General features: G+C 52.2%; 1 protein-coding gene across 2 annotated transcripts in view; it reads right to left on the reverse strand.

Annotated features, from left to right (window-relative positions):
• Positions 1–296: 296 nt before the first annotated feature.
• Positions 297–19,467, reverse strand: part of SNX27 (sorting nexin 27) — a 53,708-nt gene continuing 34,537 nt past the window's right edge. The window contains exons 9-14 of one of the 2 annotated variants that reach the window (XM_006274619.4): positions 19,003–19,152; positions 17,905–18,033; positions 17,097–17,156; positions 14,766–14,828; positions 7,569–7,659; positions 297–6,944 (exon numbers count right to left, since the gene is read on the reverse strand). In XM_006274619.4, the coding sequence (XP_006274681.2) occupies positions 7,615–7,659; positions 14,766–14,828; positions 17,097–17,156; positions 17,905–18,033; positions 19,003–19,152 (447 nt within the window). In that variant the 3' untranslated portion in view covers positions 297–6,944; positions 7,569–7,614. The remainder of the gene's footprint in view (positions 6,945–7,568; positions 7,660–14,765; positions 14,829–17,096; positions 17,157–17,904; positions 18,034–19,002; positions 19,153–19,467) is intronic. The other variant, XM_006274618.4, reaches the window with a different exon arrangement.

The following is a 19,467-nucleotide window of genomic DNA, read 5'->3' on the forward strand; positions in this document are numbered from 1 at the left end:
CTGGCCTCTCCAACCCATCCCCTCTGTAACCCCAAGCTCCTCGAGACACGGACCGTCACATTTTGTGCTGCATTCAACAGCACAGGGCTCCGACCTGGCGGAGTCTGGAGATGCTGCTATCACCTCCCCACCTAGAGTAGACCATGCTCTAACCACCGACTATCTGCCAGCATCGTTAACAATACCAGGCAAGGACTTGTCAGGGCTCAAACAGACTGTCACCTACCAAATACAGCGAAGCTCTCCACCCCCCGTCCCCAAAGAAACAGAAAAAGGGGGGAACAGGGAAGCTTAGCTAGTAGTTTCATCAATAAATCAATTTATTTAAAAGAATATGTTACAATTAATTACACTAAGTGACTTTACCAAACAATTTTAGAGTGGTTAGCTCTAGAGAACGAGGAATGAAACACTGTTAGCGAGTTGGTTTTGTGGTTTTTTTTGTTGGGGTTTTTTTTTCTCTTCTTCCTTCACATTTCGGAATCACAAATAAAAAATACAAGATACTGCAGTGAAAATACAATTAGAGTTCTCTCAAATAAATTAAAAGGGGGATGTGCACGGCACTGAAACCAGGGCTGTTTTGACTGGCTCGCAATAAAAGAGCAAGGGCACGAGACCAAAGTTTTGGTCAATTTGGTGGTAGGCATCAGTTCTGGCCCCTCCTGGCCAGGGAGACCCCTCCACCCGCTGCTCCTCCACTGATCGTATTATTGCTGTTAGATCTAGTGTGTTCTTCCCACACAGGAGCTCGTTTCAAGCCAGGGTTGGGTTGGGGGGGGGGGGGGGGGGGGGGTTGCAGAAGCAGGGACAGAGTATAAGAAGCAGAGAGAAGGATGCGTGGTCCACCCTCCTCCCTGAAACTCAAGAGCAGAGCGGGGTCTATACACGCTGGCTTCCAGTTTGGGGGGGAGGGGGGTGTTGCTTTGCGGCACTGCGAGACTGGGGAATAGAGCAGGTGGGATGGGAGATGGGGCAACAAGGACCGCAGCTGGAGAGAGCAGAAGCATTAGATGCAGGCACAGCTGCTGCTCAACCTGTATCCGACTCCCCTGATGCTGTTGCACCTCCGAGACCTGCCTGCGAGCTGCTAGTTTAACCCCGGGGGGAGCACGCCCGCCGGCAGCCTAGATGTACCCAGAGAAGGGGCTTTCCAGCTCCATGCGGATGGGAAATAAGTAGCTGAGAGGAGAAAGAAGCACAGGGAACTAGACATCTCCCCGCTAGGGTCCAAATTAACCTACATGTTGGCACCAGGCCCGAGCTCCACGGTCTCAGCCAGGAGCCTGGTTCAAGTGCAAGATGCTTGCTAGAAATGTCCTTAGATAAAACAGAAGGGGCATCTCAGAGAGCAGGTCTACCCCATGCTGCCCCCTCCAGCCCCTGCCTTTCCTGCAGTACCAAGAGGCTCTGCTTTGGTTTGCTGGGAGAAAATGCTTTCCCCTGAGCACACCCAGCCACACAAACTGCTCACAGCCCAGGGGCATGGGGCACCTGTGCGGGACAGCCGATAAACACACCAGTTTCCTTGCCTTGATCTTGACTGCAGCCACCCAGAGAGAACAGGGCTGAGCTGAGTCTCAGCTCATTAAAGCTCTCGCATGCACGGCACCTTCCAGCTGTTTCACGCCAAGAGCACTGGAGGAAAGCAGATACCGCATGTTCTTGCCTATAAACCGCCTTAAATATAAGATGCACCTTGTTGATGAAATGCATTACAATCCATGTTGCCCCCCCCCCATTATGGCTTGCACAGAGCAGACACAGAGCGTCATCTCCAGCCGACGCGCCCTCCCTTTCCTGCTTACCTAAAACCTCAAGTGCTGCTGGAGACCTTCCAGCTTCCTGACCTGGAAAAGAGCTAAAGAGCTGTGAAATAGGAGAAAAGACCCTCACAGACAGCAACATTCCCCTAAGAAAAGTTAGCTTCAGTGGTAGAAAATTGAGACCATGAAAAAGGAGAGATGATTATTAACACCTGCCCAAAGAGTGATTGATACAGGGATCAATGCAGGGTGCTTCCATCTCAAGCAAGGAAGCTGATTTTTTTGCCCAAACACTCACCCCAGATTTGGGGTAGATATGAAGGCTAGAAAGTATGGCATATAGTGAGTGCAGCCTGCCCTGGTTCCCATGCACAGGGTCAGAGCTGCGGCGTCACGGCAGGCCCAGCCTGGCTGTTTCAAGGGGGGGGAAAAAACCACTCAGAGAATTAAAAGCACCTGAAAACCGATCCCCCGCTTGGATCGGAGTTTGTACCTCGCGAGCCTGAGCTGGGGTAGGAGACAAGGCAGACGCCCTGGAGTGGTTCTGGAGGGATCAGAAATTAGAGGAACCGAAGGCGCTGGGAGAACGGGACCTGCATCCTTCCATGTTTCACACACTTCAATGTGGCCTTCAGAGCAATTCCAGCCCCCAAACCCATGCCCCGAGTGCACAGCATGGGTGCGCGTGGCCTACATCCCTAGACTGCCACGGCGTTTGCCTCAACACAGCTGCAGCTCGAGGCTACAGCAGAGGGGGAGGTAGGCTTTAAAATCCACCAGCAGTGCGATGCCTGGGTCACGACTGTTTCGCTTGTCCCGTTTACTTGGACCTCTCTGCCGAAGCCCCCAGTGTCCCTGACTAGGGCTGAGGACAGCCCTGGACATGCCAGCCCCATGCTGCACAGGGGTTTTATGCTGCCTCTCTCCATCTGCCCCAGCCTCCAGGCAAACTCCAGCATTGGGGGAACCCAAAGCCTGGTTCACATGCTTGAAACACAGTAGAAAAAGATGCTGAGCAAGAGAGGAGAAAGTGTCATGGGTTCATAAAAATCCTAGAGCAGTAGGGCAGGAAGGGAGCTCCAGAGGTCACATCCAGTCCAACCCCTGCCCGAGGCAAGGTCAGCCCTGTCCAAGCCATCCTAGACAAATCCTATTCATCTTCTCGCTGTGCTGAGCTGAAAACAGCCCCCTCCGCTCCTTCCCGCACACGCCCCACCAGCGAGCTGCCAGCTTACCACTCACTCCAGGCCCGGAGAGCCCTGCATCTACCCCATCGCCTCCTACCCAGCCACTGTCCTGGCACCTCCAGGCCATTCTCAAGTGGCAGTGCCAGGATCTGAGTAGGAGCAGGAAAGGAGCTGGGGACCCAAAGGACAAATGCTGGGAGAAGATGGGCACCAGGTTGGCTGCAGCCCTGCCATCAAACCTCCACGCCCGACCCAATGAGCCACAAAACAGGATTCCCAGGCTCTGCACTGCCCCAGGGCCAGGGTCTGGCCTCCCCTCCAGACACCACAGATCTCCACGGGACTCAGGGCTCCCAGGGGCAGGGCCCCATCCAGCCTGGCCAGCGCAAGCAGAGATGGAAGGGAACTGGAAGCTGCAGGCGGGGGCTGGATGGAAGTCTCTCATCTCTGCTCAGTTAAAATCAGAGGCAAATTCACAGCTGCTGAGGCTGGGGCTCAGGGAAGACTGACAATAGCTTATCTGAATAAGCAGCGTGGGGGCTAGATGTGGTTGGGCACTACTGCATGCAGGTCTCGCAGCGTCCAGCCAGGCTGGCTTCCCCCTGGCTCTCCAAGGCTGACAGGAGGCCGGGCACTATCCCTTGCATGGTGGCTTTTCCAACCACCTTTGCCAGCCTCTGAAGAGGGGGCAGAGAGAAGGCAAATTGATCCCTTCTCCTCTGGGCTGCAGAGGTCAGGGACAAACACTGCTCACCTGGCTGTACCCAGCCCTCCCCACCACAACACTGACAAGCTTTGAACCCCAGAGGTCTGAGCTTGGCTTGCTGCTCTTGGCCGGCGTTTGACGGCTCCCTGTTCCATGCTCAGGCTTCAGGATTAGCAATAGGGAACCAGTATTTGCTCTAACAGGAGACAAGAAAGGAAACACCTCCTTTTAACTGCAGAGTATGTGGCCCATAGCTCCCAGCAGCTTGTAGTGCAAGGTAAAGACTGGCTCCTTTCCCCAGCCAACTCCAACTGGCCTGGGATTACTCAGCCCAGTGCCCATCTCAACCAGGCATTATAGCATCCAGCCCTGCTTGCACCTCTGCTGGACAATGATTTGGGTCTGAGAGAAACAAGCCTGAAAAAAGACATGAAGGTCACAGATGGAGAAGAGGAGAGAGGCAGCCCTGGAGTCAGACGTGGTAAAAGCACTGACCCCAACATGCTTCAAGTCAAGGAAACACCAACGCTACCTGTCCTAGCAGCTGCTTCACAACGCCCATCACCTGCCATACAGAGGTGCTGCCGGCTGCATGGGATTCAACTAGAAGGAGGCAGTTGATGAAGGCCCTACCTAGCCCCGGCTCCCAGCTCCACTCCCTGCCTGCAACAGCTGGTTAAATGCTTAGAGTTAGATTTCACCCAGCCAGCTTGCTCTTGGCATCCCGAGGCGTGTGGGCAGAGGTGGAAGGGCTGACTGGGCTACAAGGCCAAGTTTCTCCCTAGCAGGTACTGGTCCTGCCCAAGGTGCTTGCTTGCAGCCTGCCTTCACCCCAGAGCACAGACCGACTGGGCCAGGTACAGGAATGATGCATTTCCCATGAGCAAATTCACAGCTCATCTGTTCTCTGCCTGACCAAAGATGGGTTCCTAGAGGCAAAGGCTCACCCCACCACATCATGGCAAGTGCCAAGCCCTGCCCAGGCCTCCGCTTCTGGCCTTCCCACAGTGTCATCCCCTTGGTAGAGGCAGACAAGGCTGCTGTCCCCAGGGGAATGCTGGCAAACTCGTCTGGGGCTTTTGCAGTCCCTTTCTCCCCCCTTGTCTGCAAGGCACAAGCCCCCCTTCACTCTCCCCACCCACCTATCAGTGCTGCCTCTGCAGTGCACTAGTAAGGGAGAAGGGGCCTCCGTGCTTGCTGTGCAAAGCCCTCTAGGTATCAGCGAGGCCTCACCCCAGCATGGCAAGGGGCTTGCAAACACCCCTTTGCCTTACACTTCAATGGACAGGCGTGCAGTCAGACCCAGGGGCAGCCACAACCCCCCCCCCCCCCCCCCAAACCATGTGATGGAGACACCCATCCAGGTACTAACCAGCCTCTGAGCAGCTGCAGGGCTCCCCTGACCACTCCCGAACCACCAGACCTCAAGTCTGGCTCTCCTGGCTGTCCCTCTCAGCCAAACATTCACAAGGGCCGGGGATGACAATCAGAGCAGCCTGGGCTGTAAACCCCGCTGTATGCAGAGGGAGAAGCTACCCAGCTCAGCACCCCACCCTGCCGAGTAGAAACACAGGCACTGAGGTCAAGACAGGGAAAGGAGACAGCTATGCTGTCCAGCTTTGTAGAGCGCATCACAGATCAGCACACAAATCCCCACTTCCTTCTCCACACATGCACACAAATCCCTTGCTCAGGCCAGCTGAGTGCTGAGGGACAAAGGTCCTGGCACTGTCTGTGGGCACAGTTGGGTCCATCCTGTCAAACAACCCAGGCCCCTGCAAACAGCACCAGTTCTCTGGCTGCAGCAGCTCATGTCTCAGCCTCAGAAACCAGGGAAGGGAGGGAGCCTAGAGATCTGCGGAGCAGAACAGCAGGGGAAGCAGCCCTGGGCAGGATATTTCAGTCCCTTGCAGGTCACGAGTTGCACAAAAATACACCTTCCGAGGGGCCTTCACTTGGGAACGGGCCTGACCCTAGCCCTCTAGCATGTAGATGAGTTTCACTGCTTAACAGGCAACACAAAGTGAAAACCTGAAGCAGAAGCAGGAAAGGGGACACAACTGGGCCCTGCCGGCAGGAGCAGAAAGAATAAGCTGTTGCAGACCAGGTTAGACAGGGCGGGGGAAGCTTTCAGGAACAGGCAGCTTGCTCGATTTTTCCTAGCAACAGGGGATTTTTCCTAGCAAACATCTGCGTTTGGACATTTGCCTGCAGTGTTGGGTGAAGCAGGATTGAAAGGTGCTGCTAGTGGGAGAAGGATAAAACGCAAGAATAGGAAAGCAGCAGAGGATCCAACGCCAGGTCCATGCAGGATTCTAATCCCCAATCCGCCACTGACCTCGGATGCAAACCTCCAGCTCGCTGCACACGAGCTCGACCTCAACGCTCCCAAGTCACCGGGGTTCTGCCTTCTGCGGTTGCAGGGATGGGCATGTCCCTCGGAGCGATCCCATTGGATTCAAAGAGGGCTGCCTGCATGCAGATCTTCCAGGTGCCAAGATGCAAAACAATGATCCTTTATCAAGGAAAGATTCCCACACTTACCCCATCACCCTCCCTGAAATGCCAGACCCTGGAACTAGGATTCGATGCAAAAAACAAACCACTGACAATTAAAAGCTTGTAGCTCTGGAAGAGTCCTTTAGCAAAAGAGAGGTAATTTCCCTATTGGGTTACTTTTTTAGCATTTTTTTTTTTTTTAAAGTAAAAACACAACAGATATGGAAGAAAGAACTGCGCATAAAAGCGCAAGCTTAAAAAAGGTCCGGGTGCTGGTATGAAAGTGTAAAAGAAATATATATATATGTATATACGAGTCTGGTATTCTGTATATATAACTGTTCTTCTTTATACATACATATATATGTCTGAAGTGTGCAAATGGATGGCGGTGTCTTCATTTCCAGTTGTAAAAAATACAATGTACAGTCCATCTCTTGGTCTGGGACTCAAGGGGGGGTGGAGGAAGAAGACCGGGGCGGGGAAAGAAACCGAATGGAAAACCCTGCAGTGGATTTTATGTCATCGCAATGTTTGGTCTCCCTTGGGCATTGCTGAGCCTGCTGTCTCTGTAGCTGCTGAAGTCCATAAACATGACATTCACGAATGGTATTATTATTAATATTTAGTTTAAGGGCTTTTTAATACAATAAACAGAATTTTTTTTTGTTTTCTTTTTTTTTTTTTTTAAATTTTAAGTGTTAATTTTGGGGGGTTTACGCTCCTCCGCAGCGAGGGCTAAGTGGTGGCGTCCCTCTGCTGTGACCTGACCATCTGAAAGATATTCTGAAAGAGAAGAGAGAAGAGAAGGCAGCAGTTATTCAGCAAGCCTCTGGGTCTGGGTGCATGTCGCCGACACCCACGTCCCTGCCCCGTGCCAGGAGCACCTTCTACCCGGGAGAAGCGTACAGGGGCTCCAACTTGCCCTCAAGTCACATTTGCTCACGGCAGGGCCAGGAGTAGAGCCTGGGGAGCAGGGTTCGGGCCCAACTCCCAGCCTTGCTGCCTCCCTACAGCTGGTACCAGGACCCAGAAGTGCAACTCAGCATCTCACCCTGAGAAACCAGACTCCCCACCCTGCTGGGCTCATCACGCTAGTTGGTTACAGTGCCAGCATCCCCCAGCAAACTTTGCCCGTGCTCCACAGTCCTGATCCACGGCGGCACCTGCTGTGCTGGTACTCAGATCCCCTCCACCCATGCCTACTACCTCATTGATGCCTCACCTTTGCATCACTCCAGCTCTGCTAACAGCTCACTCCAGCATCCCTCCCACCTCTCAGATGTGAAGCGGATACAAACTGAATGGTGGTTTGCAACTGGGAGAAGCCAACTTCCCTTCCTGGTCCCTGGTATCACCCTGCCTCGGCCTAAGACAACACCACGGCCATTGCCACAATAAGCAGCTCACCCAGCAGAGGTGCTGCTTGCTGGCCCGCGGTCACGGTGGGCTCTGCTCAAGTCTGGTCCCCACGGCTCTCGGATATGCAGGCTGCAATTCTCTGCCAGGGTGATGGATGACAAATCACCATTAGTAATAACCATCATTGGAAGCCAGGGTGTGAGCAGCAGATGGCAGGGAGCAATCAACAAGATCTGTTGCCTTGGGAAGGTGGCTATAACTTCTGCCCTGTGGCATGGAGGTTTCAATGTGCAATGGAGGCCTCTGCTGAAGCCCAGCCAAGGGACTTTGCTCCTTATGGAAAGGGGTGAGAAGGGAAGCCCCACATTAGGATAGCTGATGGCAGAGCACCATGCTGGTGGCTGGTGTGGGAAAAGGCACATTAGAGGGGGCAGGTCTGATCTGAAACAGCTGGACTCCTGGGGCTGCCACAGCTGTGCCCGCACCCTGCACCTCGGCCATGGGTCCGACTGGGTGCCAGGTGGTTTCCAGCACCTGGCTCTTTTACAGAGGTTTTAAGGCATGGCATTGGCACAGCCAAGGCATGTCCAAGATGCCTTGGGGTGGGGAACTGCTGACAGCCACTAGTGCCCAGATGTCTGCTTGTGCATGAGACTGTCGCATCCCCACAGCAAACAGGTCCTTGCAGGGATCCCAGTGAAATACTGGATGAGCCTGGTTCTTCTACTCCCATCTACTCACAGCTCCTCCTTGGCACCTGCTCCAGCTGCTAAGCACTGACCCCCCTGTGACCGAATACTGCAGCTGCCCTGCCTTCCCCCACCGTCAGCAGGGAGCACATAACCCTACACCCAAGGCCTGACCAGTGACCTGTCATCTCTACAGGCTTCCTGAAATGAATTACCCAGCCCTACCACAGTTGCCACGACAAACCCGCCATCTGCTGCTGTGCTATTATTGCCGCCATGGCATTGGTGACAGCCCACATCTGAGACACAGGTACTGCTCAGTGACAATGAAGCTAATGCAGCCACTGGTCCCAGTTCACCTCAAGATGGTGAGAGCAGCAGTTATGTGTGGTTATTGTCAATACAAGCGACTCAGTGTTTTCGGTCGGGTTTAACCCACAATAAAGAGGAAGGGATCGCAAGCAAGTGCAAGGCTGCTTGCAGTCTTCCCAAGAGCATTACACAGAGTCAGGTGCTGCCAGTCCAGGAGAAACACGAAATGATCTACAAAGGGTTTCAAAGCAGCAAGCAGGGGAACTGCAGGCTAATGGAGCTCTCTCACAGCAGGCAGGGAACAGGCCTGGGCTAGCTATAAACACCACCGGGTGAGTCTCTGGCAGTTACAGACACAAGCACACAGCACACATCCAGGCAGGCAAGGCAGCTGCATGTTGGACGCAGCTGAGGGAAGGGGGCAGAGGGTTGCATGGAGAAGGCAGCAGGGGGCACTGGCAGGATCTACAAGGACAGAGCCACAACTCTGAAGGAGCTGCAGGGGCAGCAAGATGGACCTAGTGCCCACCAGAGAGCCCCCAGCTGAACTCATGCTTCCACACTGCTGACTAGTGAATCCCGCAGGGTGAGCCACAGAGGTGGGACAACACCCTGCCGGAGAAATACCAGCATCTCCTGGCCTTTCCTCCCCTCGCTCTCTAATCAGCTGGCATCAGTGCCACCAGGGAAGGCAGCGTGCAGAGCTGCCAAGCCGCTGGCACAGACATTTCCTCCCAGCTTCTCCAAGGAAAGGCTATTTTCTAACAAACTCTGAGCCCAAAAGTTCCTTCTGCTCAAGACACATGTTGCATGCAGGGTTCGCTGCCTTCCCAGCCTGCAGCACGACAGGTAGAACATGAACCTCTCCAGCCACCGACCAATACTGGGGAGCACAGGCTTTCTCTGGATTACACTCAGGCTGCCACGGGAGCCATTAACTGAAACTCATCTTGTTCGAAACCCAGGGCTCCTCTGGGAAAACCATTAAACCCTCAGTATCAAGGGGGCTGTTCTTGCAGTCATATGGGGAACAAAGTACATTAAATCCAAGAAGCTCTGCAGACTGCTAGCCTTCAACCCATGTTCGCTCCACTTTGTGCCAGCAGAAAGGGCAGCCCAGGAAGGGACTGTGCTCAATCCCACAGAGTCCAAGCTCAGACACCAATCCCTCTTTAAGGCTTCCAGGCTAGGCTGGGAGCCCAAGTCCCAGCTCTATGAAGCGGGGTGGGGATCAGTGTCATCTGAGAGCAGCATCCAGAGAACTTCATTCCAACAAGACCCTTCCTAATTCAGCCCCCCACGCTTCCTTTCTCAGGCTTGAACGTCCGTCCTGTCCCCTCTGCTACAATGCTCCTCACGTCCTTCACTTGCAGGTCTCTCTGCCACAGTCACCCCACTGTCTTCCATATGCCCACAGGCAGGGTTCAACCTTCTCAAACTCAAATCACAAACCTCCCGTCGCTGCCCACACTGAGACGCAACAAGGCACAAGTCCAGTTTCATCTTTCAAGCACTCTCCCATGGCAAGTGAAGGTGAGGCCAGAGCAGCTAACCCTTGTTCCATTCACTAGTAAACTTTCATAAGGACTAACCATTTCCCAGGTCAGACCACAGGTCCATCTTGCCCAGCCCCTGTGTCACACAGCAGCAGAGAGGAGATGCTGGAAGGGAGAGTGAACTGGGTACAAACAGGGTTTTTCCCCACTGATCCTCTCTCACTTGCAGCCTCCAGCATTTAAGGTTTAGGAACCTCTGATTCAGAAGCCATGCCCACCAGCCCCATGCTTGACAGCTACTACTGATGCCCCTTTCCTCCAAGAACGTGTGCAATCCCTTGGCAAATCTGGCTGAACTCTCAGTTTCTACCATATCTGGTGATGAGTCCCACACTGTAATTACATGAAAAAAATTCCTGAGGTTGTTTCAAACTTATTACACCTACTAGTTTCATTTTGTGATCCCTGGCTCTTGTTGTAGGCCTCGTTGGCACGTTGATCAATATATGCTGCTCGCACAAAGGCTTTGCTAAAGTACTGACATGAATAGGCCTCACTAGCAAACCTGAGCAATGCATGAACGCCTCACAAACAAAACTTAGCATGTAGGCCAGATATGCACTCCTAGCAAGAGATGGCAGGGGGAGATGATGGTATAAGGTAAGATAGTCCAGTAGCAGGATGATAAGGCTGGAACAGGAACACCCAGGTCAGGATGTGAAACAAGCCCACGGGACAAGATGGGTTGAGATGTTCAAGATGCAGATGAAATGTAATATGTAATTTGTTTTGATCATGGTATAAAAAAAAAGAACTGGAAAGCAAGGGAATTTTGTAGCAGCCTGGGGGAGCCTTCATGGTGTTGTGCCGACTACCTTGAAACAGGTACAAATGCCTGATGTGCTTGTTAGGGCTGTGCTTGTAGACAATAAACCTGGCAGGATCTCTTCCACCAAACTGAGCCTGCGATCATTCTTTAAGACAGGACAGGTGTCAAAGTCTCCTGGCTGCAACACCACAGCTCCTAAAACTTTAATGCTGACAATGCAACGGTAACACCCAACAAGAACAGCAGTAACGATGACACTGATGACTCCAGACAAGACTTGTATTGAGAGAGAGTAAATAATAAATCCCTACCAGCTTTCTCTTTGCCATTTAGCATTTCATAAACCCTGATCAGTTATCACGTACCCCCTGAAGTGTCTCCTTTCTAAACTGAACAGGCCTGGCCTCTGTAGTCTCTCCTCCTATGGAAGCCCCTCCATGCCATAAGTCATCCTTGTTGCCCTTCTCTGGACCTTCTTCCGAGTTCAGCTTCCACTTCATACAGGATAGGAGCAGACCCAAAAAAGTTGCAGTGGAATAGATAATGTCACCCCATATGCCCATCATACTCTAAATTCCTATTACTACTGACTGCATCTTGCTGATGTGCAGATAAGCTACATGAATCCACCACTACCCCCATCTCCCACCACAGGGCCCTCACAGAAGATCGTAGAATCATAGAAAATGAGGGTTGGGAGGGGACCTTAGAAGGTCACATCTAGTTCAACCCTTTGGCTCAAAGCAGGACCATCCCCAACTTTATCATCCCAGCCAAAGCTTTGGCTAGCCAGGTCTTCAAAACCTTAAAAAAGATGACCAGCAAGTAGCAGGGACAGCCACAGGAATGCACACAACCTCTGGCACGAGCAGCAGAGCCCAGAGCAGGTGAGACTCCCTGCTGCTGCAGGAAGAGCCAGCATCTGGTTTTGAGATCTCCGATGTTTCCATGACGCTGAGAAACCTGCTTGCTTTCAGAGCAGCAACGTACACTGATCGCGCTGCATCTGCGGCGCGTGGGCACAGTCAGCAGTTTACGGAGCGCTAAACATATCTGCCAAGTCTCTGCCAAGTGTCATCAATCTTTTTATATCACTTAGGGGGGGCATAAAATTGCTAAATGGCTGGTCAGAAATATGCACAATAGAAAACTGCCCCTCCCCCCCACTTGCTGGAGATGGGAACAGTGAGACAGCACGGAGGCTGGGAGCAAGATGACCAAGGGCAACGGGGGTGGGGCCGAGGTGGTGATGTGCACAGAAGAGAGGCACATCACAAGCAAACCGAGCAAGCAGAAACATACTGAAGAAGGGGGAGTCTGGGAGCTATTTCCCAGGGAGGGAAGCAATGCAACATGTAGCACCGGGGACCAGCCGATCAGAACGCAGGGGAGCCGTTTCCTGAGCTCTCACGTACAAACTGATCTCACAGTTCCCCTTGCTGGAGTCCTGCTAGCAGCTATTCCCCTGAGCTCTCTCCAGCTCCCAGCACTCACATGTCCCCTGTCCCGTGAGACTGCCAAGGTCACTCTTTGGCAAGAAGCAGGAGTGGAGCTGGCTGGATCCATGCAGGGTCCATACGAGACTCGGCTGTCAGGCGGATGCTAAATCTGTGTCCAGGCCCTGCTCATTATGGGGCAGAAGCGGTCTCAGAAGCTCCGCTCTCAGCACCAGGGCAGCATCCGGTGCCAGGATGGGAGAGAACTGCTTGGAAAGGCAGAAGTGGTTCCCAGGAGCATGGGGCCTGTCACGGGTTACCATCCGAGTGCCAGTGGGGCTGGATCAACCCAGCAGCAGCCCCATGGCATAACCAACTGGCCTTTATGACACAGCCCCTTTGCACCCAGGCCAAGACTACTTCTCTCCCGCCTCACCCTGGTTGGAAAGGGTTCCACTCCTCTGACGGTGGTGCACAGACTCTGCTGGAGACCCAGGGACTGCCCCCTTCACTTGCTTCAACTGCTTCCACCCATCAGCCTAGGGGAAGTTCCTTGCACTCCAGGTTACCACCTGGCCTGGACTTCAGAAGCTTCTGGTCCCCACAGCCTCTGCTCCGCAGTTGCCCTAAGTCATTCTGCAGGTCAAGGCTCAGGCCAAGGAGCCCCTTTGGGTCAGGAGCCTTCCGGCTATTTGACATGAAGCCCATCTACACATCATCTGCAGAAGTAACTGCCAGCGCTAGCAGCTCTGCACCCAGGAGACAGCATGAGCTAACTGAATGGGGGGCACTCAAATGGTCACAAAAACTGGGCTCTTCTCTCCATCAGCCCACAGGGCCTTTTGCAGAAGGAAATCCTGGTCACGGCCCCTCAGGGTGGCCTGGGAAAAACCAGGAATGAGTGGGCATCACCACCCAGCCCCCACCAAACTGCTAACTGGGGGCAGAGTCCCAGCACGGAGAACTGCCAGCACCGCTGCACTAGAAGGTGAATTGGAGAGATCTGGTAATTAAGATTCCAGCTTGGCATCTCCAAGAACATGTCAACCCTTCACCCACACTCAGCACCCGTCCTGCACCTCCTTGCACATGCCCCACTCATGGAGTTGGGATTTTAAGGGGCTTTTTGGGGGAACTGCTCCCCTCAAACTAAAACTTTGAGCTTTCCTAGACAGACCCAGCTTAAAAATAAGCCACAGTGGGGTCTCCAGGAGGGCTTCTGAAGGAACCTCCACCATCTAGCACGTAGCCGGCTTCTCACCTACTTGGCTGGCTTGTCCTACCTGTATAAAGTCCATTCTAAGGGCAGCAACACTGTTCATCAAACAACAAGTTTCTAACCCTGTTCGTCATCACCCCATGATATCTTATCATTGAGGCTGCATCACAATCAATAACTTCGGTCTCTGGGAGCAGTGCACAGAGCGCCGGGGGGTCTCTTTCTGCCTAACTAAACACAATTATACTCTCCCATTTTCAATTAAATTTATTTGCAAATGGCACAGAAAACTGTAGCTATTTCCCCAGACCCCAGGCAAGCAGGCACATGCTGGGGAAGGATGAGCCAGTCAGGAGAGACAAAGCAATAGGACACCAGTGCTAATTCGCAGCTTGGGAGTTCTCGCAATAGAGGACTGCCATAGCCCTGAAGTGTTTGGGGATGTGGCTCACAGGGACTACAACTCCCAGCACGCAATGCTACATCTTGGACAGACCAGTCTCTGTGGGCTGGGATTCTGGAGCATACCAGAGTACAGAGACCTGTGTAAGACCTTATGAAATAAATCGGAACTAAAGGAAGTTTGCCTCTGGGAGCAGGATCTGAAGCTAAAGTTCTTGGCCTTTGATTAGGTCTACAGAGATGTTTCACTGCAGCTGCTGGGCAGAGAAGAGCAAGGGAAGCTTGTTCAAGAAAAGCCACAACACAGGAATATTCCTACTCCAGTATTAAATTAACTCCTTGATTACCAAGCTAGGAAAGGTCAGGACTTGCCAATTCATGGAGGGCTGCATTCATGACTCCTGTTGTAAAAACTAGCATGCGGCTTACTGGATTCAATCTGCCGTCCTTTAAAAAGGTTGCAAAGTCCAAGTGTGCCTGCAGCTCCCTTGTGACTCTGCAATCCCTTTCCGTTTGTGGGTAGCAGCAGCAACTCAGACCTCAACCCCCAGCCATAAAGTCACAGACAAGTTCTCCAAAGACGGCCAAGTCCAGGAGGCTGGCAAGCGAGGAAGGACTATTCCTAATACAAGTGAACAAGGCTCATTTCTTAAAGGGCAAAACAATCTCTAACCCCACCCTGAAAATAGCAGCAAGCAGGTTTGCACTTTGCAGGGTCCCTTTAAGAAGGAGCCGCTGCTATTAAGGATGCTATTCAACACTAACAGGAACCAGAGATGAGGAGCAGAAAGAAAAGTAGTCCCATGACAGTGGCCGGCGCCGCTCAGGGAGCACAGATGCTGCTGGTTTCCAACCCAATTACCTTGCTGCACATATTGTCTTTACTGCAATTCTTGTTATCCTTGTCTGTTGCTTCCTCTTCCACCTTTGCAAGAGAGAAAATGAAAGGGGTGTCAATATAAATCCACCTTGGCTTGCTAGGCAGACAGCAGTGGGGCAGATTAGGACGATTCAGGGGGTAGGGGAGGACATGAGGCACTTAAATGCACCTCCACCCTCAATGACATAAGAACTGCCATTTCCTGGGTCAGATTATGATTTCGCCCAGTACCTGTCACACAGGGGCAGAGCACAGAGGCTGACATGGAGAGTGACCTGGGTCTGACCAAGGTTTTTTCCACTGTTCCTCTCTCACTTGCAGCCTCCAGCAATTAAGGTCTCTTCAGAAGGCAAAGGTAACTATGAGCTAAGCAACCTAGAGTTCTGCTAGACACTGACTTTTTGCCAGATCAAGCCTGGGTTAGCTACTGTTGTGCTTAGCCACGGGTGCAGCCAGGACTCTCCCGGAGAAAAGGAAAGAGACATCTGGCCATAACTCATAGAAGTAAGCAATATTTGCGGGGAGCAATGTTAGCAAGGTGTCGAAGGGCCAACACTACTAACTGCTTCCCTAGGCAGGGTGCAGTGCCAGCTACCTGTACACACTGCCTACAGCATCTCCCCTCCCCACTGCAGTGCGCTGGTAATCCCGTGATCGAGGTCCCATTCCACATGATTAACCAGAGCCCAATGGCAGAACCCACTGCTATTCCCTGGGGAGATACGGTTATGCAGATGGCAGGGGCCTCAACACAGGTGAGCGTTATCCACACTGCAGCCTGCATTCATGCAGCCAGATCCAAACTCCAAGGGAGGAAAGCCCAAACTGAGCGCCAGCAGACCAGCCCTGAAAAACATCTGGTCCCTGCACATCTGGAGCTGCAGATGGCTTCCGATCAGAGATGGCAACCAGCAGGATTCTAGGACTAAGTCAAGCAAGCCAGTCATCCTTGGAGGCTGAGTGCTCTGGGACCAAGAGGCTACAGAAGTGATAGCCAATTCTCGCTGGCACGGGGGGCAGAGGCCGTAGCAGCACAGAACCCAACAATGGGGTACTTAAAGCAGCGCTGCTGCCAGCAGTTGCTTAGGTCTAATCCTTTAAAAGTGGATGGTCTTGCTCACTTTGACTGGAATAATGGAGAGTCAATGAGCTAATGACACCACAAAAGTTCTCCCAGAGATGCCTCATGGCAATCTGAGATGTACACAAGATGACATCTTGCCTCTGACATGGCATGTTGCTAGCACCAGCCCGTGGCACACTCGGCTGCATGCTGATGGCATTCCTTGTTCTCTTTCCATCACACCGCAAATTACCTCCAAATCATGGATTCTCAACTCAGGGACTGTGAATTTTTAGCACTATTAGGTGTGCTAACACCTGCACAGGGTTCATAAGGTAAGCCCCGAGATTTCAAACAGAAATACATCCAGAATGTCACAAACTTCATGTCCTGCTGTGAGCCAGTTCTCTGCACCGAAGAAATTGCTCTCCGACTTTTTCCCTGCTCAATAACCAAGTGAAAACTGAGAGCTGGCATTGTCTAAGGTGGAGTCTGAAGTCTGAAAAGGTTGAGTAACTGCTCTAGAAGGAAGCTGTGCCAAGCAAGGACAGAGATGAAGACCACTCAGATTTCTCCCCACAGGGAAGGGAGGTGAATACAGGAGGAGCAGGAAGAGAGGAATGCAGATCAGACAACCAAGCTATAGGTGGGGTGGGCCGATTTGCTATGGTCTACTTGGCATGGACCCATGCCCAAAAACTGAGCTATAATGGGTGAGGACTGGAAATCTGAGCAAGTCATTAGGTTGGGCCCTCTTGTCCTTCCATAGAGCTTTCTACCCCAGGGATCTCAAAATCCCTGTGACCCCTCCAAAAGGCAGGAGTTTTGCTCCTGTTCTAAAGGTGGGGATGAAGGGGTGACTGGCCCGTGGCTGTACAGTGAGTTATCTGCAGTTAGGAAGTTTCATTGTCCCACTCAGTCATGCTCACACAAACACTTTCCCTGCAAAAAAAGGGGGTGTCACCAAGAAGTGACAAGAGGATCAGGCCCCAGGAATCCCCAAACTGCCTCAAACCAGAGTGTAACATGCATCACCTCCACGCAGGACCCAGGCACTTGACTCCCAGCTCCCCACACTCCTCCCCAAACTGGAAGGGACCCAGAAGTTCCTGCTCCCAGTTTCCACTGCTAAAACACTGCACAATACTCGCCAGACAAGTTTCCCCAGCTGGGCAGCGAGCCACTGCCAACAAAAGGCTACTGCAAACTCCAACCCATGAAACCTCTTCCCTGAAATGGCAGACTCTTACCTCCTTCCGCCACTTCAGCTCACAAAACACCCGCTCGAAGCACTCGTGCATGTAGTTGAACTGCAAAGAGAAAGCGGCCACCTCTTAGCTGGTCACAATGACAGCTGTCCGTCAGACAGCAGGACAGAGCTCAGCAGTACAGCCTGCCCACAGACAGCAAGGGAGGCCCAGGTCTCAGTTCTACCCACCAAGAGCTGATCGTACCTTATAAGAATGTAAGAGCTGCCACTGACTGGGCATCTTGCCCAGTCTCCTGTGTCACACCGTGGCAGAGAGAGGGAGAGTGAATTGGATCTTACCAGAGTTTTTCCCCCTGTTCCCTTGCAGACTCCAGCATTTAGAGTCTAGGAAGCTCTGATTCAGAGGCCGTGCCCCTCACTCCCCTGCTCCATAGCTATGGATGCCCCTTTCCTCCAAGAATGTGGTCCAGTCCCTTTGTGAATCTGGCTGATCTCTCAGCTTCCCCCACGTCTGGTGATCACAAGTCCCACGCTGGGTGAGAAAGAACTTCCTTGTGTTCATTTTAAACTCACTGCCTACTAGCTTCATGTTGTGATTCCCAGTTCTTGTACTGAGAGACAGCCAACAGTAAATCCCTACTGACTTTCTCTTCACCATTTAGTATTATGTAAATCCTTCTCCTGTCCCCATTCAAGTATCTCTTTTCTAAATTGAACAGGCCTGGCCTCTGTAATCTCTCTAGCCTCTTTACCTCGGGCTCCTCCTAGTGGCATTCTAATTTCCAGTCCTTCCTCACGCCCAGAGATCAAGGCAAGGAGACTTTTGCCCAGCTGACATGGGCACTTACGTAGGGCGTGAAGATTTTAACCCATCGTGGCTTTTTCTCTCCTCGCGCATACTCAAAGCAGAACGCCATGCCCTCTTCGTCCGTGTCCCACCGCTGCATCTCGTCCCATTCAAAAGCTATTACCTGGTTCTAAAAAGAGAGAGATGGCCATGGATCAGGGGCCAGATGTGCAGCTCGCCCCCTGGCGAGGGGTAGGGAGCACCCATCATTGAGCATGGCTGATCTAAACAGTGCACCCAGGAAGTCCCTCTACTGCTGCAGCCCAGATCTGAAGCTGGGGCAGGTGGGAAGAAAACAGGAGTGGAGGAACAGAGCTCACAGAGGAACAAGGGAGGCAGAGTTCTGCAAAAGCTGCTGACCATGATCTGGAACCTGGAAACAGCAAATGCCTGACAAACACCATCTCCCTGAAGAGTGTATTTTCTTGCATATGATACACCTCCAAATATGTTATGCACCTAGTTATGGCTTCAGAGGGCAGAGGAAGAGCTGTTTCTTCAGCTGCTTTGCCCTCCCTTTTCTGCACTAAAAACTTAGCTGCTGCTGGAGACTGGTTTCCATGGGCAAATCTCTGATCTTGAAAAGAGCATGAAAATAAAAGAGAACCTAGCAGACAGCAACATCTCCCTAAAAAAGGTTAGCTCCATTAGCAGAACCTCAAGACTATTAAAAAGGAGAGAAGATCTTTACCCCTGTGATAAACACTGGAACATTCCTCAGATGACTGAAGAGGAGCACCAGAGCTGCTACACTGTGGGCCAGGGGGTCAGAGCAGGGTGCTTCAAACTTGGGCAAAAAAAAAAAAAAAAAAGTTTCTTCATTTCATATGCCCACCCCAATTTTGGGAGCTGATTTTGGGGGGGGGGGGGGGGGGGGGGAAGGAAATGTGCATGCTGTACGCTAGAAAATATAGTAAAAGTAACCCTTAGGTGCTTCTCCAAGAGCTGCCATGCTCATGAAATGGGCAATATTCTGCCTCTTGCTGTGGCACAGCTGAAGCAAGATCCTGCATGCAGCCCCAGCGCCCTCAGCCTACCTGGGGCATCTACCAAGGGTAAGGGGAGAGGGAGAGGGCAGAGCCTGGCCTAGGCCCTTTACCTCTAGCTGGCCTTCCTCCGTGCAGGCGTGGAGTTTAAAGTGCTTGATGCTGATGGCTGTAATCACATGCCCCTTCCGCCGGGAGTCGCAGGAGCAATGGGGAAAGATGATCTCGTTGTAGCCCTCGCACGTCCGCAACATGTTTAAATACTGGAGAGAAGGTAAAGAGTCACGTGTTCACTTATTGAAACCAGATGGAAGACAAATCCCCTTAACCCTTCCAATCATCTCTACCTGCTGCTAAGTCTCGCTGTCCAATGGCCTGGCCCCTCTCTGATAGGGAAGACGTGGACTTTCCATCATTGGAAATGTTCAAGAGACTGGACAAGCATTGATCAGAGATGATCTAGGAGTAGCTGTGCTTGTGATCTACTATGGGGATTTCCCAGGCTTCTGGGCTTTGCTGGTAGCCACATGGGGCCAGGAAGGAATTTATTTTCTCTTCCAGTTGCTACATGCGTCAGG

This window comes from Alligator mississippiensis, chromosome 15, assembly GCF_030867095.1.
Source record: "Alligator mississippiensis isolate rAllMis1 chromosome 15, rAllMis1, whole genome shotgun sequence".
Taxonomy (NCBI): Eukaryota; Metazoa; Chordata; order Crocodylia; family Alligatoridae; genus Alligator; species Alligator mississippiensis.